General features: G+C 44.0%; 1 protein-coding gene across 2 annotated transcripts in view; it reads left to right on the top strand.

Moving 5' to 3' along the window:
* The first annotated feature begins 1,532 nt into the window (after positions 1-1,532).
* Positions 1,533-24,638, top strand: part of TMEM255A (transmembrane protein 255A) — a 50,358-nt gene continuing 27,252 nt past the window's right edge. For both annotated transcript variants that reach the window (XM_017516352.1, XM_017516351.1), the window contains exons 1-4: positions 1,533-1,835; positions 8,540-8,682; positions 18,267-18,329; positions 20,964-21,053. In XM_017516352.1, the coding sequence (XP_017371841.1) occupies positions 1,778-1,835; positions 8,540-8,682; positions 18,267-18,329; positions 20,964-21,053 (354 nt within the window). In that variant the 5' untranslated portion in view covers positions 1,533-1,777. The remainder of the gene's footprint in view (positions 1,836-8,539; positions 8,683-18,266; positions 18,330-20,963; positions 21,054-24,638) is intronic.

The following is a 24,638-nucleotide window of genomic DNA, read 5'->3' as shown; positions in this document are numbered from 1 at the left end:
ACCCCCTTTCCCAGATAAGAAAAACAAAGCTTTACAGTAGATTAGCAAGGCAGACCTGGAAAGAGCCAAGTACTCTTCTTCATCCCATTGACTCTTAGGAGAGTTTTATATTTGATTTGGTTTGGGTTTTTAGTGGGGACATGGAGAGAGGATTGCAGCAATCGTCAGGGGGAGGTGGTTGAAAGGAGACCTGGCAAGCAGGGCCTGGGAGCTCCTCGATGGGACAGAATGGGCATGCCCAAACAGGTATATTCCCTTAGATATGCCAGGCTTCCAGGGCCATTTCCAGAGGGAGGTGGAGCCCACTGTTACCTCCTTCCTCACCCTCCACCTCCCCTGGCCACCAGACAGATGTCTTGGGGGCACTCCAAGGAGGCCTCATCCTGTTCTGCAGTTGTTTTGAGAACATTTGAAACGCCTTCTGAGCCAACCACAAGGTGCTTCAAGCCCGATATCCTAATGGTGTCCAAAAGAGGTGGGAGAATAACTTGGCTGTCTTCCAAGATCAGTGACATTCCCTCCTCATCGCCAGTTTCCCTTAGTAATCCACAGTGGATCTGTCAGCCATGACTTTACTTTCACTCTTTCTAAAGCTACTTGCATTTTCATCGTGTTGCACCTTTTGGAGCTAATTAATTCCTTAGGTATTCCAATTGCTGTAGAGAATAATGGTCCTTTTCAGCCACCATAGCAAGAACACTGATTTTGGAGTCAGACAGATCTAGGTTCTAGCTCTCACTTCTGCCACCTACTAGCTGAGTGGGGCACAGGACATTTTCTTCCCTTCTCTCAGACTCAGTTTCCTCCCCTGCATAATAGGGTTATCGATAACTGCTCTTCCTCCCTTGCATGGCTGCTATGATGAGAAAATGTGATCCTTGATATGAAAGCACTTGAACAGTATGAACTGGGGTTCTGGTGCAGAGTCATACTTTAGCTGAGCCTTCTAGCTAAAGATTGGGGGCTGCTGGTTCTAGAATTCTCAGATCTGGTGAATAAGGCTGTGCTCCTTCTCTCCGTCTCTGCATAATTTTATTCACTCTGGTCACATCCCTTCCCAGCCTTCATCATTCTAGACTAAGGAGTCTGCATTTGTTTAATCTATCTTCATATGTCAGCCCCCCCAACCCCCAGCATCCCTTTGATTATAGAGTGGCCCTTCTCTGGATCATCTCCAGCTCCATTATGTCATTCTGGAAGTATTAAGGCCAGACCTGCTCAAGAGTGTGTGTGTGTGTGTGTGTGTGTGTGTGTGTGTGTGTGTGTGTGTGTGTGTCTGTTCCTCAGCTCTGAACCTCTGACTCTGTCCCCCTCCCCAGTTATAAATCCTAGAACAGGATAATTACCCAAGACCCTGTCCAACTACAGAGAAGGCTGGTTGGCTTCAGACTGAAGCCGCCCCCGCTTTCTCTGCGCAGCCCTGGCCCCAAGGGGCTAAAACTGCTCCCTGTCTGGCTTGGGAGGCTGGGAGGTGGATAACTAGGATGGGGAGACTGAAGGGGAGGGAGGAGGGGGGGGTCTTGCGCAAGCGCACGCGGCTGCACGGACCGCCAGTGCTGCTGCCTCCCGAAGCAGAGGGAGGCAGAAGAGGAGGGAGAGAGAAGAGGGGAAGGGAGGGGGAGGCGGCACTTGGGCTGCAGCTCGCAACCAGAGGCAGTCTTTCAGCTCTCGGAGGGACCGAGAGAGGCAATCGCAGAGTAGGATGCTCTGCGGGGCGCCCAGAGCCGGGGGCGCTTGAAGCAGCTTCGGAGACTGGGGCAACCGGGCAGTTTTCACCATGCATCAGTCCCTGACTCAGCAGCGGGCCAGCGACATGTCCCTGCCCGATTCCATGGGTAAGTCTAGCGGCCCTTCCTTCGGGCAGCGGCAGCAGTGGGTGAGAGCGCTGGTCTCAGGACTGAGAACTCCCTGGCCGCCACAAAAGCCAGAGAGCGGGAAATGGGGCATAGGTGGGGTGGTCTTCACGCCCCAGTGTCTGGGTGGTGGACCAGAGTCCCAAGAGAGCGGCCTGGCTGTGGCGGGGGCGACGTGCGGAGATTGAAGCGCCAAGCTTTCGTCGGAGTCTCCCTGCCCCGGAGTGCGGGTGTGTGCGTGTTTGTGTGCGTGTGTCTACAGACTTGCAGGCGATGGTAAATCCCAGCTCTCTGAGGATCAAAACACTTCCTTGCAACCTGCGCCTTCGCTTTCCATCCGACACTCCCTCTTTGCAAAGTCCTCGCCACTTCTGAAAGCTCACTACTAATGATAATTAGAAGAATCAGGGTACTCGCCCCCTCCCAGCTCTATAGAAGCTGCTGGGAAATTTAGAGATGCAGTTGGGAGGGGGCCTGACTTGTATCTCTCTGACGGGTGGGGGGGTTGCGCAACTCTGGGGGATGGGCGGGGGGGAGAAGAAAGGGGGGATGAAGGGAGGGGAATTCCTGAGGAATCACTCAAGACAGCCCAGCCCTGCCCTCTGCAGCCGCAGGATCAACATTCTTTGAATTTGATTCTTACTCCGTTCCAAATGCACAAAATGTGCGTGAGTGTGAAAAGGGAGTAAGGGGCAGGAGTGAGAGCGCGAGAAAGAAACACCCAGCGCGAGCCCGCGCATCTTCTGAAGTCGCGCTTTTCCTCTCAGGGCGGAATGGAGGGGGAAGGGCACCCTTCGACACCTTTCCTTATAGAAACTGGGGTACAGCTACCTTCGGGCACCAGCTTGGCTGCCCCTAGAAGCTGCTTTTTGGTAGTTACAAACAAAAAACAAACCCAGTCCCCATCAACTGTTAGGCACCTTCCCAAGCCCTATGATTTCACTGGACGGAGAAATTAATTTGGAGCCTGGAGAGCAGGAGGGGATTGTCAAATCTTGATCCCACCTAATCTTTTAAAATTCGCCTCAGATCCACTTCAATCAAAACGAATTCCCTCTTTCCAACATACTTCATTCTGCAAAATCCCTCTGTCCCGCAGTTCCTGCCATCAGTCGGCTCAGGTCTTCTGCGATGAATTTGCAAGAACATCTCGAGTGGAGGGGGCAGGGAGAAAATTGAACCCCCTCTATAATCTCCCCACTGCCCGCAGAAGACTCAGTGTCAACAAAAGTCGTTCACCGGAGGGTCCCCAGAAAGTGTTAGCTCCTTGAAAGTGGAAAGATCCGTTTCCTCCATGGTTTTGCATATTCAGTATAAGAATTTACTTTTCCATTTTTAAGGGCGTAGTTATTTACAAGGGGGTACAAATGAGGCCAAGGACTTGGTCCGAATCCGGAGCCCAGCAGTACCAGACTCTCCCTTACTCCCTGCTCGCGCGCGCACTCTCTCTCTCCAACACACACCACACACACACACACACACACACACACAGAGAGAGAGAGAGAGAGAGACAGAGACAGAGACAGAGACAGAGAGACAGAGAGAGACAGAGAGACAGAGACAGAGAGACAGAGAGGTGGGAATGCACTCCTTACCTTGGCCAGCTGTGGCGCCAACGCAGCCCTGGCTCCCCGACGCCAAGCTGTTGCGCCGCGCGAGGGAGGGCCGAGTGAAGAGTGCTAAGGTTCCGCAGTGTCCATTCCCGCTGCGGACGGCAACCATATAACCACCTGCAAATCAAGCCACACGCCCCAGGCCCGTCTGCCTTTGGGGAGTGGGCTTGTTGGCGGTCCAGGGCTTAAAGAGTTGCTACTTGGTGCACTGCTCTGTGGGTTGGGGCACAAGATGAAGAGCTTTTTTTTTTTCTTGGACTCCCAGGGACCCTCAGCGATCTTGTGTTTCTCGAAAGGTCTGCGCAACAAACAGCTAAGTGGGCTTCGCCCAGCCCAGCCTCCACACTGCGGGAAAGGAATAATAAATTCCAGATAGAAGCGGAGCCGGCGCCACGCATTCCACTTTTTAAAGTCTGTAGACCGACGGCACTAGCAAATTCCTGAGTTGAGTGGTAACCCTGGGTTTCCACAGTTTGGACAGGGGAGTCTCCCCGGAGTTCCTTGGCTCTGATCCCGCACAGCCCCGGCCTGAATCAGCGTCTAGGCTGCTTAGGAGCTACTCCCACTTAACTTGGCTCTGGCAACGCCACCTTTCTTTGCGTGTGTGTGTGGGGGGTGGGGAAGACAGTGGGTGGGTGGGTTACTGTTTCAGCCTCCAAGGCCCGGTTTTCTGAGGGGGATTCCCTTTATTGTCAAGACACAACCGCAACCAAAACAATAAAGTTTAAAACACACAGACACACTGCACAAAGGTGCCTGCACTCTACGCTTGCTGGCTGCCTGGGAACAGAGCAGCTCCTTCAAGGCTAAGAGTGGAGCAGGCGCTTGGCAATTAAGACCATAGTAATTTGACTCCAGCGTCCACCCCCCATCCTCGCCCAGCAGCCCCCTTCTCCCTTTGGCAACACCGCCCCCCGGCGCAAAGGCACCTCTACTACAGTAGAGCATTCCTTCCTCCCAAATAACATATTTGTAATTCGCGGGCGGGCCTTGGATTTTCTCCCTTCAAAGAACTGTCTAAAGCAGGGAGGAATGGATTTCAACACCTTTAAGGAAATGCTTGTGAGATTGGCAGGGCCTTGAGGCTCTTGTGTGGGCAGCCACCTGTTTCTAGGGATGCTCAAGGCTGGGAGATCCGGGGACCCACTCTGTGTGGCAAAGCTGACTCAGGTAAGCAAAACTTAATAGGTTCAAAAGATCAACCCAGAGAATGAGCCAGGCATCAACAACAGAGTGTACAGGGCAGGATACTGGGTTCTCATCTTTACTGCACCCCAATAAAGGTTATATACCTTATCTACTCTCGGGAGGATAATCAAGAACATGTGCAAGGTAAAATAAAGTAACAGAGACAGCATCGTACCTTCTGGCAACTCACATGTTGCTTCCCTCAGATACATAATCCTGGGACTGGCAGACATCATATGGATTGTGGACCAGACCCACGGTTACAACTGTAATGGTACCAGTTACAATTCATTTACTTACTGTGTAAGATACCTGGGAATTTGGGGACATGAATAAATGATTAGAGTAATTCTGATCAATAAAAACTTCTTGGAGGAGGGGAATTTTGAGAAGGTTTTGAAGGAAGGGAGGCACCCAGATTCAAAGACCGCAATGCAGGTGTGGGCTCTGATCGGGGGAAAGCCCAGATGAGAGAACAGCTGATTATTTTTGGAAGGGTGGAGACAGCAAATAATTGGGTGCTTCTAGAGCTGAGCATCCTGGTCATCAGGAATCTGAGGTGGAGATGGGGCACTGCAGAGAGGGAGGGCTGCAGTAGTTCTGCAGGTCGGCTGCTGAAGGGGGGCAGGTAAGGCCAATGACAAGATTTCAGACTCTCTCACTGCTGTTGGTTGCAAAGGTGGTTGTTGTTTAAGCAGAAATATATTGGGTGCTGGGGAGAGAGGGTAGTAAGAGGTATTGTAGTTCTCACACTAGTTGGCCAGAAGGCTTTTAATTTGAGGGAAACCTCAGGTGTACCCTACTTTAAAAAATCAATTCTATGAGAATAGCCCATATTTATTCACACAATTCCCCCCACATCCTTCTTGATTAAAAGCGAAACAATTCTGAGATGTTGCCTCTTGTTCATTCAACAAGTAGTGACTGTTTATTAGGTATCAAACACTAGGTATAAATCATAATAATCACGATTTTCATATATCTGCTGCTTTGTTTAAGTACCTCACGGTGCCTGAGTTTTTTGGTGTGTGAGTTTACTAAACAAAATCAGAATAAGATGGTCCTGTGTTTACAGGATCCTCTAAAGCAAGCCCCAAATTGTACCCAAATAAGAACGGGGGTGTACTCCCTTCTAAAATAAAACAATCACCAGGAAACTGTCCTAAGCAGACATAATAAACTGCCTTTTAGGAGCCTGGGCCACACCTTCAGGAAATGGGTGTCTTGCTCTAAGTAGATGTGAATTTTTTTGAGTCAAATTGTCACTAAAGATAAATTGAGGGGCGATTCTTCATTTTTAAAACGAGTCATCCTGGGTGGTTCCTTAAAAGTCAACTCCCCAAGTGTAACTAGAAATAATTTCATGTTACACAATTATGGTGCTTATCGTATAAAACAGCAGTGACAGGGAAGGACCCTCATGAGGGGACAGAAATGAGATATTCAACCTAGTGAGGGGAGAGTTAGGCATTTTATCCAAAGCAAATCTTTACTGGAGGCAAGGCCCCTGTGGGGATGTGGGATCTTTGCCTGGGTTTCTCAAGTGACTGAATTTTCAATTCAGGTTCTAAAGCAGGAAAAAAGATTTTCAAATGACACTATGTGGTTTGCTGAGTCACTTTTCTGACCTGGCTCCTCCTACGCTTTTAAAAGTTAGAATGATATTTGCAAAGAAGACCCAAGAGCTGTGAATAAGATTAAAGGCCAGCTGGTGGGGAAGGAGCAGACAAATAAAAGAAAAAAGAAAAAGACCACACAGGCACACACACTCCTCCAATTTCGTCTCTAAGGTTACATGTTTTCTGGGTAAGGTGTTGAGACGCTTGCGTGTCACAAAGATATACGTGGTGTATCCAGATGTTCCCTCACTCTCTTTTGCCAATTTGGGGCAGGGGAGGGCTAGAGATTGTGTGAGTGACGAAAGAGAAGGGAAGACAAGAATGGTAAGTTTATGTTAGAGCCCCTCTGTAGAAGCAACTCAGATTCATTGAGAAGTATCTATCATCAAATAAACTTAGGCACTCTGGTTTAGAGACTCCTTTAGGGTCCCTCAACATCAAGAGTAAGGATAACTAAACTTCAGGTAAAGAGAAGAAATAAATCCTGGCCTTCCCCTACCCTTCTGCTATTGCCTTCCCAGTACAATGCAGTCCAGAGCTCCCGGCTTTGCTCATGTGTTTATCATCAGTCAGCTTCCACTGCATCCCTAATAGCTCTGTCATGCATAGGGCCCTGATGTCACAGGTGTCTCCAGTGGGCCTTTCTGGTTTTTTTCCCATGGAGGCTGGACTCAGGTCTCTTTAAAGAGAAGTGTCATTTCCCAACTCTTCTTACCTCTTCCTCCAGGGTGAGACATGGTGCTTTAGCATTGTAGATGTCTATAAACGTTCAAACCAATTCTACATTTCAATGAAAAATAGTCTTAAAATAGTCTCATATTAGAAATGACCCTGATGAGTCATATCCCTCATTTTCGAGGCTGACGTCAGGGGAGACCGCCAGCCCCCCCACCTCCCTTGGAAACCTCAGCAGAGACCACACTGGGGAAGAATCAATGGATGATGGGGTTAAGCCCGGGTGGTACTCCCAATGCTTTTCTTCCATACAGGAGGGGATATCTGCAGGGACCTGCAAGGCCAGCCACAGCACTTCCATCTCACCACCCAGGCCTCCTGGGTATTGCTTCATTTTCTTGACCGCCTCCCCATTCCTCCATCCCCTCTCTGCTTGCTCCCAGGGGAGCAGTCTGGGTGGCTTCTCCCAACAACTGCTTCCTGAGGCTGCAGTGAGGCCTCCCAGAAAGATGGGGTCTTATGGACAGATCCAAGTGATCTCTTTAGGGCCATAAATGACAGTGAAGACATGTGAGCAGGCGACCCCATCAGGCCTCCTCACTGCTTCATCCTCCTCATGCTTCATACCTCCACTAGAGAGCTGGACTCTTCTCATTTGCTTATTTTTTTGAGAACTTCTAGATGGTTCTCCCCTTGTATTTCCTCTTGAAGGGCCTCTCCCTGTGCCTGAAAAATCCCTGCAGAGTGTGCAACGGTGCTCGGTTCCTTTAAAAAAAATTAAATTGAAAAGTGAGCCTTGATACTGTTTTTCTATCTGACTTAATAATCCTGTTTTCAAAAAAATATTGGTTTGCGCTATCATGTCTGATAAGCCCTGAGTGGGAGAGCGGGTTTCTCATCATTTATATTTATGTCACCCTCACATAAGCCTAAATGTGTATAAGTTATAATCCTCCCATCTACCTCCCCTGATACAAATCTTTGTGGACTAATGGCCTCCAAACCCTCACTTTATTACACACATTTGTTATGTGACAAATCTTGCCAATACACCATTTTAAAGTTTATACATGAGGTGGCAAATGTCAGAAATAAATGAAAAAAAATTCCCAGTAACTTGACTTGGCTGTGATATTTACACTGAAAATGAAATTTTATATCTCTAGCTTATGAAAAAAAACTCTCTTTAGCTGCATATTGGCTTTAAAATGTTTTCATTTAATAGCCCCCAAAACACCTCCCATTTATCATATGCCTTCTAATTTGGCCTAAGAAAATGCTCTACTGATTAGTTATGACACATCTCTTATAGAGTGCCAGGAGCAGAAAAATTTGTTTTGTTTTCATGTCACTGGTGAAATTTCTTCTGTTGTTTATTTTCAAACTGGAAATACATTCTTTATTGTAAAAGTGGCATCTGATGACTCCTTCCCCACAACCCACCCCCGACACCGTCATCACCGAAGATAACTTCAGTTACCAGTAGGATCAGGAAAGGAAAACCTTCTTAGTGTTTTTTTTTTTTTTCTTCTTTAAGTCAATCCCTTCCCCAGCTGACATGAGCAATTTTAGTTTCTTTTTATGCTTTCAGGAGCATTCAATCGGAGGAAACGAAACTCCATCTATGTCACCGTGACTTTGCTTATCGTGTCCGTGTTAATTCTCACAGTGGGCCTTGCTGCAACCACCAGGACCCAGAATGTGACTGTAGGAGGTTATTACCCAGGAGTTATTGTAAGTATAAAAGGCACAGGTAGGTTGCAGTAGCTTGCTTGCTGTCTGCAGAAATTCTGGCTCTGCTCTGATAGTTTTCAATTCTGTTTGAGTTTCTAGTGTTTGCTCAGATTTCCTCCTTTATATCTCTCTATATTTATGTAGAGAGGCAACTCTGGGCCCACTAAGAAGAGCACTGGACTGAGAATCAGAAGAATCCAGCACCACCCCTATCTAACAGTGTGATCCTGAGCAAGTCATCTCACTCTTTAGGACCTCAGGTTTCTGGTTTAGGAGATGTTACTAACTACCAGTGTTAACCTTAGGCTAAGGTCCCTTCTCTCTGGGCATCTGCATTCCTATATATAATAGAGGTCACCTGATCTTACCTGAAATCTAAGCATCCTGGCAGCTTGACATTTTGACCGACAGCACTGATCTCCAAAGCGATCCTGCACTCGTATCAGGAAAAAGCTGTGGAAGATGTATTCCTAAAATATGTAGATTTATTCACTTAAAAATTATATACATACATGTTTATAAAACATATAAAAATGAACATTCAAAAATTAGATAATAATGAAATAACTTTTAATATCTTCATGTGAACACAAACTAAAATGTCACCAGATCATATGTACTTAGTGTGAAGTTCATCATTAAAGATAGTGGCTTTAAAATCTTATTTCAAATGGCCCGCTAGACAATTGTGAATATTTTTGGCTTCCTTCTTATCCCATATAATTAGATTGTCATTGGAGTCCTTGTTTTTTAGTGTCAATCTCACAATTTGGCTGACAAAAAGCTACCCTGGGAGTTAGAAGTATCAAACTCTGCCATTTTCTTGTTGCTTACATTTGCTTACATTATTAAGGTCATCTTCGGCTTCTGGTTTCTCAAGAGGAACCTTTTCAAGCCTCTTATCCATTTTGTTGGGGCTAGTTTTGTCAAAATTGGATAATATATAAAATGCCCCACCATCAAACCTTTGCTGCTTGGAGCTTGCCCTCCTCCAGAAGAATAGCTCACCTGATCACCTGACATAATCACGGACAGAGGGTGCCAGTGATAGTCTGTTTATTGAATATTAGTAATGTTTGGCTTCTTATTATTTTAGATAAACAATAAATAGGAAACAGGAGTTCTAATCGTTTCTGTCCATATTCCAGTGGATTGTTTTATCTACCCCAGGATGCATGCAGTTCCCTTTGGAACCTGCTAAACTAGTTGCATTAAAAAAAAAACAAAATCTCATTTGAGTCTATGTACACTGCTGTTGAACCCAAAAACCTAACTCTAGAGGTGAGATCATATTTTTAATACCAATTAAATGGCTCCTCAATTGCTAGAGAGCAGAAGGAAGTTTAGGACAGTTCAGTTAACAAGTATTTTAGGACGCAAAGAGGTCAGATGTATTTTTTGTTGTTGTTTTGTTTCATTTCTCTTTGAAGTGAAGAGAGAGAGAGAGGTGAGGATTGGAGAGAGAAGCAAAGCGAGAGGAAGAGATTAAAGTCTGGCCTTGGACAAGCCAGAGCTATGAGTGACCAAGCCTAGAGCCTGTTGCCTAGGTCACTGATTTCATTCCACAGTCAGCCTCCTCAATAGCTCTTGAGAAGCTGGGATCTAGAATGGGCTACAGGTTATGCCTCCCTGGAGCTGAAGGCTGCTGGGGGAAGTGCCTCCACAGCTACAGGCAGGCAGGACTCCTTCCAGCTGAGGGCAGGTGACCCACAGACACTGTTTGGTGCCCTCTGTTAAACATGTGAGGTGAGAACTCACGCAGTCCACTCTCTGTGGTGAGGCAAGAAAACCAGTCGTCAGCAGAATGGTTTTATTTTTGAACACAAGCAAAGCAGGAGGGGTGGTGCGGGGAGGAACGGAGAGGGTAAGATAGTATTTTGGTGGCTTGGAAAAGCAATTTATAGGGTCTGCATGACTTTGTGTATTTCAGGTAGCTGCATTAGTAAAATATTTCTGACTGATGAGCAAATGCTGAAGCCAAGATTCAGAGTCTCTGTGGGTGAGGGGAAGGTATTTTCCATGATATTTAAGTGTACGAACTCCTATTCATGAACAGTGGCTGTGAACCTTCTCTGTGGAATATCTGACCGTGGGCGGCTAGGTTGGAATACATTAACAAAGGAAGGAGGGCGCCTGATTGCTGTTATTCAAGTACCTGATGTTCAGCTAGCACTGGAATTTGAAGCAGTGGGGGCGTGTGTTTGTGTGTGAGTGGTTCACTAAGAGCTAATATGGAAGCATTAATAGGAAAGCCATCCCTAAAGGACACTGTGCCCCCCATGATTTAACCTTTAAAAATGTGCTCTCACAGTTCCTGGAGATTGTTTCTTTAAAATGCATTTTAATTACATAAAATAAAGGGGAAAAGATCGCAGATTGAATAGCAGAAAAAATCCATTTGAGTTTATAGGTCGGATCACATTGTAACAAAAACAATTACAGCTCATACCTCGGAAACAGTAAACGCCTGAGAATCCAGATTTGTCTAGGAATGAGGTACTTTCACTAATTGAATAGTTTGGTTATTAGGGAGTTACTATAGAAACTCTAAACCAGTGGTTTCCCCACTCTGATGAGAATAAGAATGACCTGGTGAACCTGTGAAAAATGCAGATCTCTACTCCCTAGCCTAAGAGATTCTGATTCAGTTGGTTTGCGTGGGTCCTAGCAATGTGAATTTTCTTTTCATGAACTAAAATTTGAAAAAGTAATACACGTTGAATCCACCTGAGGGGAAAGAACCCAGGGGGCAGGGAGAGTCTAATTCAGGCGGACTAGCAACCACCTGGATAACTAACACGCAGTAAAATATGCTTAGTAATAAAACCAGAAGGATCATAATGTGTCATCTGGAGATTCTGCACTGTCAAATTGGTCACTTTAAATATAAATTACTAATGTGAAAAAGTTTCAGCTTATTCGGAACTCTGCTGTTTTAGGCTCTGATTAAATGTGTTAACAATACACGAGAATTTACATTTTCAAAACAGACAAATTAGGGACAAGTTATTAGATTAAAAGAAGACTTACCATACAAATCTTTTAAATATTGTGATCTCGGGTACTTAAAATATAGCTCAATTTGCATAACTCTAAGTCTTGTGAAGCTTTTCGGGAGCATCTTTATTTTGCCAAATAAGATGTCTTTGTACAGTGAGGTGCATTACCATGGCATGTTAGCTACTCTGCCTGAGCTAGAATGTGGTATCATTGTTCTAAGAGACATATGCACACATGCCTATTTAAAGATGTGCTAGTCTGTACAGGCTGAACTCTAAAGTTTTAAAAAACTAAAACCAGGCTGGGCATGGTGCTACATGCTTATAATCACAGGTTGAGGTGGGAGGATAGCTTAAGGTCGGGAGTTCAAGACCAGCCTGGGCAACATGGTGAGACCCCCATCTCTACAAAAAGTAAAAACTAATAAAAATAATAAAATAAAAATAGCTAAGCATAGTGGTGCATGCCTGTGGTCTCAGCCACTTGAGAGGCTGTGGTGAGAGGGTCTCTTGAGCCCAGAAGGTCAAGGCTGAAGTGAACCACGATCGCCCACTCCACTGGGCGACAGAGGAAGACGCTGTCTCAAATAAATAAATACATAAAATTTAAAAACTAAAACCGGCCAGGTGCAGTGACTCACACCTGTAGTCCCAGCATTTTGGGAGGCTAAGGCAGGTGGATCATGAGGTCAGGAGTTCGAGACCATCCTGGCTAACATGGTGAAACCCATCTCTACCAAAAATACAAAAAAATTAGCCTGGGTTTGTCATGTGAGCCTGTAGTCCCAGTTATGTGGGAGGCTAAGGTGGAAGGATCGCTTGAGTCTAGAAAGTGGAAGTCACAGTGAACTGAGATCACACCACTTCACTCCAGCCTGGATGACAGAGCAAGGCCCTATCTCAAAAAAACCAGAAACAAAAACCAGACACCAACAAAGACAGACAAACTGGCTTAAGAATTTTACTGGCCTCAAATGTTCAAGGAATTTTATTTATTCTAGGAGCGTTCTGGTGAGCTTTGTACTCTGAAGGCCTAAAACCCAAGAACTTCATTTGTTGCTTGAAGCTGAAAGAGACAGCTGAGGGCGGTTGCTCCTTCCCTCTACACCTCCTCTTACCTCAGGTGCAGGAAAGCGAGCCCTCTAAATATGTTTCCCAAGCAACCCACAAGATGGAGTTGCCCCCCACCCCCGGATAGTGAGACAAGCCTTTCATTCTTGCACCCTCCCCTCAGCTGCTGTATTGATACTATTAGGGCCCATACTAGCCTGAGTCTTCTTTCAAGAAAGAGAGCAAGAATTTCTGCCTCATTTCCTGGAAAGTGGGTGGGAGAGTCAGTTAATTGAAAATCATTTCAGAGTTACTGTGGGATATTAGGAGACGGGACAACAGGGATCATTCAAAACAATCAATATCCCAGAAACCTTCTTTAAGTCAGTGTGGCCTCAGATTCACATGTAAAGACTCTTCTGAAAAGTCCAAAGAAATTTTGATTAACATGAATGCTCAAGAAATATAAGGAGCTCTGGATAGTGGGATTTTGTAGCAAATTGTGAATTAGGCAGAAAGATTTTCAACAAGAGGTGAAAAAGTTTCTACCTCTTGTTTGAAAATGTTTCTAAAATCTAAGTTCATGCTAAAATATAAGTTCCTAACTTACTAAGCACATTTTAAAAATGACACCTGGGCTAAGTACAGTGGCTCCTGCCTGTTATCCCATCACTTTGGGAGGCCGAGGCAGGAAGATCATTTGAGCCCAGGCACTCAAGACCAGCCTGGGCAACATAGTGAGACCCCATCTCCACAAGAAATTTTAGTCTCTCATACAGGTGTAGTGGTGCACACTTGTAATCCCAGCTACTGAGGAGTCTGAGGTGCGCAACGTGGGGGGAAGAATTCCTTGAGCCCAGGAGGTCAAGGCTGGCTGCAATGAGCTATGATCACACCACTACACTCCAGCCCAGACAACATAGCAAAACTTTATCTCTCTGAAAATTTTAAGAATTAGCTGGGCACAATAGCTCAGGCCTGTAGTCCCAGTTACTCAGGAAGCTTAGGCAGGAGGATTGCCTAAGCCCAGGAGTTCGAGGCTAGAGTGAGCCTTGTTTGCACCACTGCACTCCAAGCTGGGTGACAGAGTGAGATCCTGTCTCTAAATGAATAGATATATTTGAATCCTGATTTGCTGGCTAAGACTTTTATAATACCAAGAGGTTCTCACCTTCATTGGCTCCCTGTTGCTTCCTTGGCATGCCATTGAGAGCCCTCCATAGATGCTCTCAGCCTAGTCTCTCATTACTTCTCTTTTGCCAAAATTGTCAATTCACAGTCCTTTGAACACTACTTGGGCTTTTCTGCTTTAGGACCATCATAACATTTTGTTACTCGTGCCTGGAATATCCTTCCTGCTCTCGCTCTCTATTTAAGTGCTCTGTCCTATCCTAACTTAAAAACACAACAGAAATATTTTTCAAATACTGGGGTCCACAGTGGTGTCTACCATCTTTGAACTCCCTACCATAGATTCCTCCTATTCATGGTTGCTAGAAAATACTTGTGTCCTGCTTTGTGGCATCTGTTGGGCTATATTCTCATATAGCTTTGTTTATATTGTCCTCAATCCCTTATCTGAACCCTTGGGCCAGATGGGATTCAGAATTTAGACTTTTTATTTTAGAAAAATTATATAGTATGTATACTACTTATTAGCTAACAACTGAGTAGGGACTTGAGAACCACCCTATAACCAAGCACCTCATGTTTGTATAATAAGACATGGATTTTTATACTAAGTGAGATAAAGATTATAAAATAACCTCACAACAGTTCAAGGTCAGGTTTTGCCACCAAGTTAGTTACATTAAAGAAAAAAATCATACATTTTGGTTTTAAGAGCCTTGTGGATTTCAGAATTATGAAAAGGGATCGTGGTCTGGTTTACCTAATTATAGTATGAGCTCCTTCGCATGAGTGGTCTTGATCATACCCCATGCCACCTCCTGGCTTCCAAATCACAGATCGAACACAGTACTGGCCAGAGTAGATGTCCAATTAATATTTACCTAATCACTAATTTTTTTGAGCCTTAGCCCTAGGTGTCTGGGGCAGTGAATGGGACTAGGCATAGGTGACAAGAGTCCAGCCCCAAAAAAGCCATTGAATCTGACTTTGATATCTAATCATCTTCTTTTTTCCCCCCACAAGTGGAGGACAGCCAAAACAAAGTAAACTAGTTATTTGTTCAGGTAATGGGGAATCAAGATGGAAGTCCAAAGGTCTGAACTTTACATGATTCCATGAAGCTTTTGATGGGAGACCACAGAGCTTATCTTTCTGAAGTCTCAAAAAAAAGCAAACAATAGATTAGAAGCAACTGTCCATTTTAAGGAAACTGTTGGTTTTACCTTCTTTATTTTCAACCCCTCAGCTTTTCCACAAATAAGACTTCTCACTCCATCCTTGCAGAGAACTTCTCTAGGGGGCAACAGTGAGGTCCTTGTTACTTGGAGGTCACTATTCTACTAACACTGGCCACAAACACAGCAAGGTGTGGCTTAAAGAACACAATCTGGGCCAGGCGCGGTGGCTCACGCCTGTAATTCCAGCACTTTGGGAAACCTTGTCTCTACTAAAAATACAAAAATTAGCTGAGTGTGGTGGCGTGCACCTGTGATCCCAGCTACTCAGGAGGCTGAGGCAGGAGAATCACTTGAACCCGGTAGGTGGAGGTTGCAGTGAACCGAGATCATGCCACTGCACTCCAGCCTGGTGACAGGGTGAGACTCTGTCTCAAAACACACACACACACACACAAGCTGTTATTCAGGTGACCCAAGGGCTAGTCCCAGACCTACCATTAACTTGCCATGAGAGGGCATACATCCTTACAATTCTCTATGACTTCATTTTCATGTCTGTCAAATTGGAATGATATCAGTTCCACCAAACTCCATAGTATTCCTGTGACCAAACTAGGGGGCAAGTGCTTCTTTAACTTAAAATGCTTTTGAAATGCAAGATCGTTTTTGCAACACTGGTGAGTTCATTAACCTGTCATCCAGGTAAGTGAATTGAATCCGTCCAGCTATGACTCAGTAGATATTAGTTCCCTGCGTGCTGAGCTCTAATCCATCTTTTGAGTTCATACAAAAATGTTTCCTCCTCTATGAAACGTTAGAGCTACCACTTATTTAGCAGCCTACCTTATGCAAATCACACTACATACTTCATTTCATATAATCCTCATAGCAATCCTGTGTGACAGGCACTGTTATGATTCCCATTTTATAGATGAGAAAACCAAAGCACAGAGTGGTGAAGGAACTGGGCCAAGGTCACAGAGTTTGTAAGTAGCAGAGACAGGAATATGTTATATTCCTGGCTGCAGGAATTATTCCCTGCTCCTATAGCACTTTGTTTTCACCTGGTCTGTGGTCCTTAACCCACTCTCCCTTACTAGACTGTGAGCTCTGGGAGGACAATAGCCACATCTTCTTATTCATATGACATAAAGCTATTAGTGAACATCAGAAAACTGAACGCATTGGAGTGGAATAGAATAGAATGGAGGGGAAGGGAAGAGAACTGGATGAAGTAACTGCCTGGCTTGGGATTTCCAGTTCTGAAGTGCCTTGTCTTTCCAGACAATTCCACAAGGAATTCCACCCATCTCTGGTCACTGCCATCAGAGAGTTATTTGCCATTAGAGGGTATGAGGGATAGGGAGTGTCTTTGCTTCCTGTCTTAGGACAAATATTGCTATCACGATTCAGGAGACATTCTGTGAATACCATTGGAAGCTGATGAATTGTTAAGCAAAAGGATTTATTTTTCCCGTAAGAAGCTGCCTCCAAATTTCTGTCAACTACACAAGTGGCCCAGAGTGCCATAAGCACAGACTATTCATGGACTTTCACCTAAAAAATAGGAGCTATGGAACTTATCAGAGGGGGAGACAAGAGACAAGATAGAACAGGTAAACTCTCTGAGCATGAAATAGGGCACACAATTATAGAATTTTCCAGCTCAAATAGGGTTAGAGCAGTTCAGAAGTTAAATGGCTTTAAAATAACAATAATAATCACTAGAACAAAGTAATATTTAGTGAGTACTTACTGAGTAACAGGTGCTGTGCAAAGTTCTTTGAATGTATCATCCTAGTTAATTCTCATAAAAGCCCTATAAGGTATTCACTACTGTGGTTCCTGTATTTACAATATAAGGGAATTGAGGCTTAGAGAGCTTAACCAGTTTGTTCAAGGTTACACAGACATAGAAGATCTGGGGTTGGAAGCCAGGCTAGTGTGATACTTTATGGCAACATATTTTAATTATATTTGAAATAAGACCAGATGGGAGAAGGCATAGCTTGAATGTTGAATGAGGATATTCTCAGTAGAGTCTTGGATATTATCCTCATGCACTGCAGCATCTATTTCCCAAGAGAAATTGCTGGCTGAATGGCCCTGCACAAGGAGTCCCGGAGATTTACATTCATTCCTTCCCTTCATTCTCTTTCATTCTTGGGGTTTGAGAACACCACCCAGTCCCCTTACACTGCCCTACCAAGCTCCTCCCCATCCCTTGGGTCTATTAGATTCCCAAACCTAGGTGCAAGGCTTGGGGGTCTCAAATTGAAATAGATGTCCCTGTGAGCCAAAGTAATGCTGCAGCTGGAAACCCAGACCATTAGTGAGGCTAAAGAGAAAAGTAACTACATCACTGAACTTGTGTTAAGATTTATTGGTCCATTCTCACCACTTTTTACTTCTACTTTCATCCCCATCAACAGCTATCAGTTAGTGATCATTTTCAGGTAAGACTGGCAGACTCAGTCCTCTAATGGCAGAACTGAGAGGGCAGCGAAATCTGCTTTACCAAGCCATGATCCCAGCCACTTAGACAGGGAAATTATTTTTCGGGGTTTTACACTGTCATTTCTATTCACCCTTTAATGAATGTTTTCTGTCCATAAATGAAGCAGGGATGGAAGAAGAGGTGAATAAGTGCTAACATAAATTGCAGTGGGTCAACCACAAATACAGGCTTTCAAAAAATTTTTTTATATATTTTTAGTGTGGGTTAAGGTGCTTCCTGATTTCTAAAGTACTTCCTGAGTTGGATTGGTGTGCCAGATGCATCACACTTGCTTTTGTAAACCTTTATTTTGTGATCTATACATCAAAATGGCAAGTCTTTTTCAAAAAAAGATAAAGATCAAAATATAACATATACTTTTCATCATTATATGTCTCTTACTGACTCACCAGTCACATGCTAGGTAATAGATATTGAAATTGAAATAGGCAGGCTCTGAAAAGCTATGGGTGACCTTTACTTTTAGTTTTTGGGCACATGAGTTTTTTCTTAGTTATGATTCATAGCTACATCCTTGTAAAACTGGCAAATGGTGGGAAAAATACTTTTATTGTACATGCTGTATTTGTGTAAGTAACAACTGCATGTGGCTTTAGCATTGATACCCCAGTTTTTTCTATTATCCTGAATCATATCCAGGGGCTGGAATAATTGTGTGGTCAGCCTGACTGTCATCCCACATACTATGTATGCCATGTTGCTTTGCAGCTCGGCTTTGGATCATTCCTTGGAATCATCGGATCAAACCTTATTGAAAACAAAAGGCAGATGGTAAGTTTTCAACCCTATAGAGTCAGTTCTTCCTCTGAAAAAGCTCCACATTTATGTGAAGAACTAACACATCTCTTAAGTCTGTGTGATTTGGTCATAAAAGGAACTACTACTTTGCCATTTCTCCTAAACCTCTAGGGAATGTGTTTTACTGTGACCCTGTGGTATGGGATTGGTTCTCATCTTGTTTGATGCTCTCTCACTGGCGTAGCTAGATTTCTTATGCCAAAGGGATAGAATATTCTGGATCTTGCCCTTTGCTTTCCTCCTTACTCCCGAAGGAGTGCTCCAGCCTATCCAATCAGGCTACGGTCCTCACCTAGAATGCTTTTGCTTCCGTTTCTGTTACTACAGCCCTGGATTATTGGTGACCCTCACATCTTTCTCTCTGATACATAATCTTTTCGGTAAGTTTTCACAGAGTTCCTGCCTTTTAGGAGATTACACTCTAGGAGACTTTGAATGCACAAGCAAATGTACTTGTGGCACAAAAAAGATAAAATAAAATTATGAAGCCATCCTAAAGTTTCTCCATTACCCATAGTTCACAGCTAAGCATGTTGTAAGATTGAAAGGAAAGACAAGCATATAACAGAAGGTGAAGCTTCTATGTCTTAATAGGGGCCCACAAGGGCAAGCTGTTATATTTTCCCAGTTCAATCTGAAAAGGCTTCCTCACGGAATTGCAAGCATATTGCAGTTTTATAGAGTTGTAAATCAAGATCAAGATGCCTGGTACGTGGTCAGACGGTGATTGGGCTCCCCCTGTACAGTCTCTGTGGCACTGAAACTTTGATAATGGGGTCTATTTCACAGCAAGTTTAATCAGATAACGTAATAGCTCCAGGGACAGAGAACTCTAACCATATGTTTTCCCCCAGCAGTGTGGGGAATCGCCCTCAGGGGAGTTCTAATAGTTTTCTTCTTCCATTTCACCTGGACTCCCTCTTTACCAGTTGTCTTTGCACTTTGGGCTTAAATTATTCAAAATAATGGGGGAATTTTAATTGTAGAGCTGATCATAGCATAGCTAATAATGCCAATTTCATTACAATGCTCATCCATTATTTACCAATTCTCTGTTGCACTGTAAAGTGAGAATTATGGGGAGAGGTTTCTGAACAACTCCCAAAGGAGATAAGTATTTCCTCCTAGCCTACTGAGGTGGGAGAACCTTAGGGTGGCTTTGATTTTTTTTTCTGAGATGGAGTCTTGCTCTGTCACCCCGGCTGGAGTGCAGTGGCTTGATCTCAGCTCACTGCAACCTCCACCTCCCTGGTTCAAGCCATTCTCCTGCCTCAGCCTCCCAAGTAGCTGGGATTACAGGTGCACATCACCACACCTGGCTAATTTTCTTTGCATTCTTAGTAGAGACAGGGTTTTACCATGTTAGCCAGGCTGGTCTCAAACTCCTGACCTCAAGCAATCCACTCGCCTCTGCCTCCCAAAGTGCTGGGATTACAGGTGTGAGCCACTGCGCCCAGGGTGGTCTTGATTTTCATTTTCTCCTTCTCCCTGGAGAGTAGCTTAATGCCATGTGATCTCCCCATCTTTTCTTCCAAAAACCTCAAGGAGGAAAAATGCTGATTCCATCTAGTTCTGAGGGTCAGCACAGGCAGGTGGTAGGCTCAGGTAGCATCTATCCCTGCCCCTGGAAACACCTTGAAATACTTATTTCCCCCACATTGGGTCGTAGTAGCATCTTTGTAACAGTAGACAAGTTGTTAGGAAAATTTCTGTTATCTAACACAATTAGAGAATAGGGCAGCCTGGTTCAAGTAAACAGTTGTCTTATTTGAAAGTTTTTATATGTACCATACTGGCTGTGTGTGGTGGCTCACATCTGTAATTCCAGCACTTTGGGAGGCTGAGGCAGAAGGAGTGCCTGTTTCCAGGATTTTGAGACCAGTCTGGGCAACACAGGAGACCAGTCTCTAAAAAAGTTAATAAATTTAAAAAACATGTACCATACAAAGTTGATCAGTTTCAGAGACATCAACCCTTCAACCTTTGTAAAACGTTCTTGACATTTAAGTCCTAAGTTTAATGTCCTCTTTCTTCAATGCTGCAGAAGCCCATGTAGAGCTGTGCAGGACCTCAGAATCATCCTTGTCTTCATCAGTGCCCACTATAGCATCTAGTAGCAGTGTGAGGGGGTAAAAAGAACACTGGACTAGGAGTTGGTGGGCACCAGGCTTTTCCGTAGACTAGATGGAGACCCTGGGCACACCACTTCCCCTCACTGTGCCTCCATTTCTACATAACTAACATAGAGGATTGAGTTACCTAATGTTAAAAGTCCAACATTATTTCTGAGTCCAAGCATGGAAGGGCCATGCAGTCAAATTCCTTCATGGACAGCATGCTAGATACCAGCAAGCCTCCTCTTCATCTGGGGCTCACAGAGTGAATTTCTTAGCTTTCCCTGAAAATGCAAAAATTGCCTCAGTTGCCCCTTATCTGCCTCCCCTGCCTACCTCCCTTCCACTCATTTTGCATGACTGAAAAGAGCATTCCCATAGGGTGGTAGGCTAGAGTTCTGCTTTGGCTGGAAGTCTCTTGGGGATCACCTGGTCCCCAGAAGCACCAAGAGTGAAAGACTAACAGACACTTTTGTTTTGTTCCCCCCTACAGCTGGTGGCTTCGATTGTGTTTATCAGCTTTGGTGTGATTGCAGCTTTTTGTTGTGCCATAGTTGATGGGGTCTTTGCTGCCAGACACATTGTGAGTATTTTTTCACCCTGAGTTAAAGTAAATGTACAATACAACAAGGCCCCATTGAATGTGTGCTGGATGTTCATCACTTTGCTAAGTGCCATGAGGGGTACATGAGAGGGAGAAGACACGGTCCTTTTTCTCAAGGAGTTGGCAGTCAAGATGAAGACACCAATGAACACACAGACATCTAGAGAATGGGATCTAAGCTGGGAGAACAAACTCCAAGTGCCATAGTGGCTTATCTTGGATTCCAGAGGTCAGAGAAGGCATTCAGTGGTGGTAGGGCTAGACCTAGGCCTTCGACATGTGGGTAAGATTTGGGAAGGCAAAGACACTGGGGTCAGGGAAATGACTTAGAACTAGGGTTGTGGGTAACGGGGTAGAGAAAGAACAGCAGGAAGCCACATGACTTATGGTCAATGCTGTCACCCAAACCGTCTCCGAAATGGCATCTGAGGAAACAATTCCTGGGCAAGGGGAAAAATAAGGGATGCAACAGAAAGGCCCTTTTCCTGATTTTCTTTCAGGACCAAGAATATAAATGTAGGCCTCTCTCCAGATCCATCCCATCTGATTTTAAGCTGAGAGCAGCCATCTTTTACATCTTTTTCTTCTTAAAAAGTCAAACAACACCTCAGTAACTTTAAACATCCATAATTCTACCACTCTAACTTGGCAGTTCTTAGTGTTTTTGCATATTAGCCGCTGAGCATATACCTATTTTTGTAGCATAGTTGCAGTCAATGATAGTATGCATACTATTTAGTATTCAACAGGAGCCATCTTAATAATAATTCCTTGTTTTTGTGTGGTGTGTTTAGCTTTTCAGTGTTCCTTCACATCTATTACTTCATTCGAGACCGTGATATATACAGGGCAGGCATTATTATCCCCATTTGACAAACAGTATTCACTCTGAGGCCGTCTCCATGGCAACATAGGCCTGGTGGCTAAGAAGCCTGCAGTAGATTTTGATGGCAACATGAGCTAAAATGGCTTCCTTTTTTCTCCTCTTCCTCTCACTCTTAAAAGTTTTTTAATAGCTTTATTGAGATATAATTCACATCCATGCAATTCACCCATTTAATGTGTATAATTCAATGATTTTTAATATATTTAGCATATATCAGTTACTTATGTGCAACCATTTCCGCAGTCAATTTTAGGTTTTCATCATCTTGAAAAGAAACCTCATACCCTTTACCTACACCTCCATATTCCCCCATTCTCCCCAGACCCAAGCAACTGCTAATCTACTTTCTTTGTGTAAGGTATCCCTATTCTAGACATTTCATATTAATGGAATCATATCATATATATGTGTGTGTGTATATATGTATATGTATATATATATATATATATACTCTTTTGTGATTGGCTTCTTTCACTTAGTATAATGTTTTCAAGAATCATTTATGTTGTATCAAGTACTTCATTCCTTTTTAACACCTAATAATATTCTATTGGGTGGGTATACCATATTTTCTTTGTCCATTCACTAGTAGGTAGACATTTGAGTTGTTTCCAACTTTTGGTTATTATGAATAATTCTGCTGTAAACAGTTATGTACAAGTTTCTGTATAGATATATGTTTTCTTTTTCATTTTCTTTCCACTTAAGAGTACAAGTGCTGAGTCATATAGTAATTATGTTTGTTTGTTTGTTTGTTTGAGGAACTGCCGGACTGTTTTTCAAAGTGGCTGTATTTGTACATTCCTACCAGCAGTGTTTGAGGGGTCTGATTTTGTTACATACTCATCAACTCTCATTATTATCTGATTTTTTGATTCCAGCCATCCTAGTGGGTATGAAGCAGTATCTCATTATGGTTTTGATTTGCATTTTCCTGACATTCCAATGTTTTTGATCATTGGCTCCAGTCAAAGGCAATGGGCAAAAATTCAAATTACATATACTGGAAGTTTCCCCTAATGACCACTACTTGCCTCTGAGTCCAGGCCCTCTGTACCTCCTGCTGCTGGTGACCTGTAGTACAGCACTTCACTCAAGTATTTAGGGGTAAGACTGGATGAATATTTAAGAAAAACTTTCTGCCTATACTGTACCTACCCTAAGACATTGGGTAGTCCTCATTGCCATCCAGAGAGTTTTGAGGAAATAGGCTTTATTAATCTATGATGATATCTGTTGGCCAGCTTAAATGAAAGGCACATATGGGCCCTAGCACAGCTTGGATGGGTGAGAGCCAGCTGTCCTATTGTTGAGGCCCTTTAACAATAGTCATCTTGCCCTGTACCTTTGGCTTGGATGAATCTGAACTTCCTCTCAACACCTACTACCTTCTCACTCACCCCCTCTATGTGTCTTGTGCCATCTCTCTTTTGTCTCATATTTCTTTTCTTTCCCCTCTCCGTAGTATAGCCATTAACTAGCTTGGAAAAATCACTTTACCTTCTTGTACCATAGTTTCCTTTTCTTCCAAATGGATATAGTAGTAATGTACCTTTCAGGGTTAGCATGAGGGTGAAATTAAATCATGGGTATGGACATGCCCTAAGATGGCCTGGCATAGAACAGACACTCAACATAAAGCAATTTCCTTTTCTACCCCTTCACTCCATAGTTGGTGGCCCTTTAGATTACAGAGGTTGCTAAGCACTGGCTGAGTGATCTTTTCTTACCTCCCAATTGCCTTGTTCTTGTTCCTCTTCTGGGACCTTAATGAAGAATATCAGCCAGAGGCAGCAAATGGGCAACTATCACACGTCTGTCTTCATTTAAGGCACTTGGTGGCTGAATGCTTTTTGTAAAACCAGAAGGTGAGGAGGGCTGTGACCAGGACATTAAGCCTCCTCTTCAGCAGGATAATTACAATTATTCTGCCACTACCCACACACAAAAGTTTGACAGTAAGCCCTACCAGGTGTGAGCATGAACACGCTCATTCCTCTCCAGCCAGACTGCAGGCTAAGCTAACAGGGCAAGGTACTTTTAGAACATTGAGCAGGCAGGAGTTTCATGTAGAAGTAGCTAACTGATGGAAAGTCCTAGATCCTTAATGGGGAGGCCAGCTAGAAGGCAGGAGGCATTTAAGTGCCAAGTACAAGAGATGCTAAATCACATGTGTGGGGAAAAGCAGCCACCGAGATGATCGGAAATGGTGAAAGAAGTGGGGGCAGAAGGGAAGGAGACAATACATAAATTCCCTCTGCCTGGGTACTTCTGCCAAACCCCAAGGTCAATTTGCATAAGCTGTTTGTCCCGTCCTAAGGTGCCTTTGGCAGAAGCCCCCTACCACTCAGAGGATGTTTAGCATCAGCTTGGAAAGTGAACAGCAGTTCCTGCCTGGAAGCTTCCAGGCAGCCCTGGCTTGGGTCTATTGGTTCTACCCCAACCCCCATGCATGAGAGCTCTCTCTCATCAGGAAGCTGGCCAAGCCAGCAGAGTAAATTGACTGTCCTTGAGCCCCATGTTAGTTTTCTGAGGCTTGAACAATATTTTTGGAGTTCACTGACTTTATCTAATCTATGTAGTTGGGTGAAAATGGCTCATAGTTCAGTTGAGTTAAAATCTACAGCAGCCTCAGGGGCTGCCCCTCCTCCTGAGGCTTTCTTCCTAAGCTCTTTCTT

This window comes from Cebus imitator, unplaced genomic scaffold (genome assembly GCF_001604975.1).
Source record: "Cebus imitator isolate Cc_AM_T3 unplaced genomic scaffold, Cebus_imitator-1.0 Scaffold580, whole genome shotgun sequence".
Classification (NCBI taxonomy): domain Eukaryota; kingdom Metazoa; phylum Chordata; class Mammalia; order Primates; family Cebidae; genus Cebus; species Cebus imitator.
The sequence above is the reverse complement of the archived record's forward strand: the minus strand, read 5'-3'. Positions and strand labels throughout refer to the sequence as shown.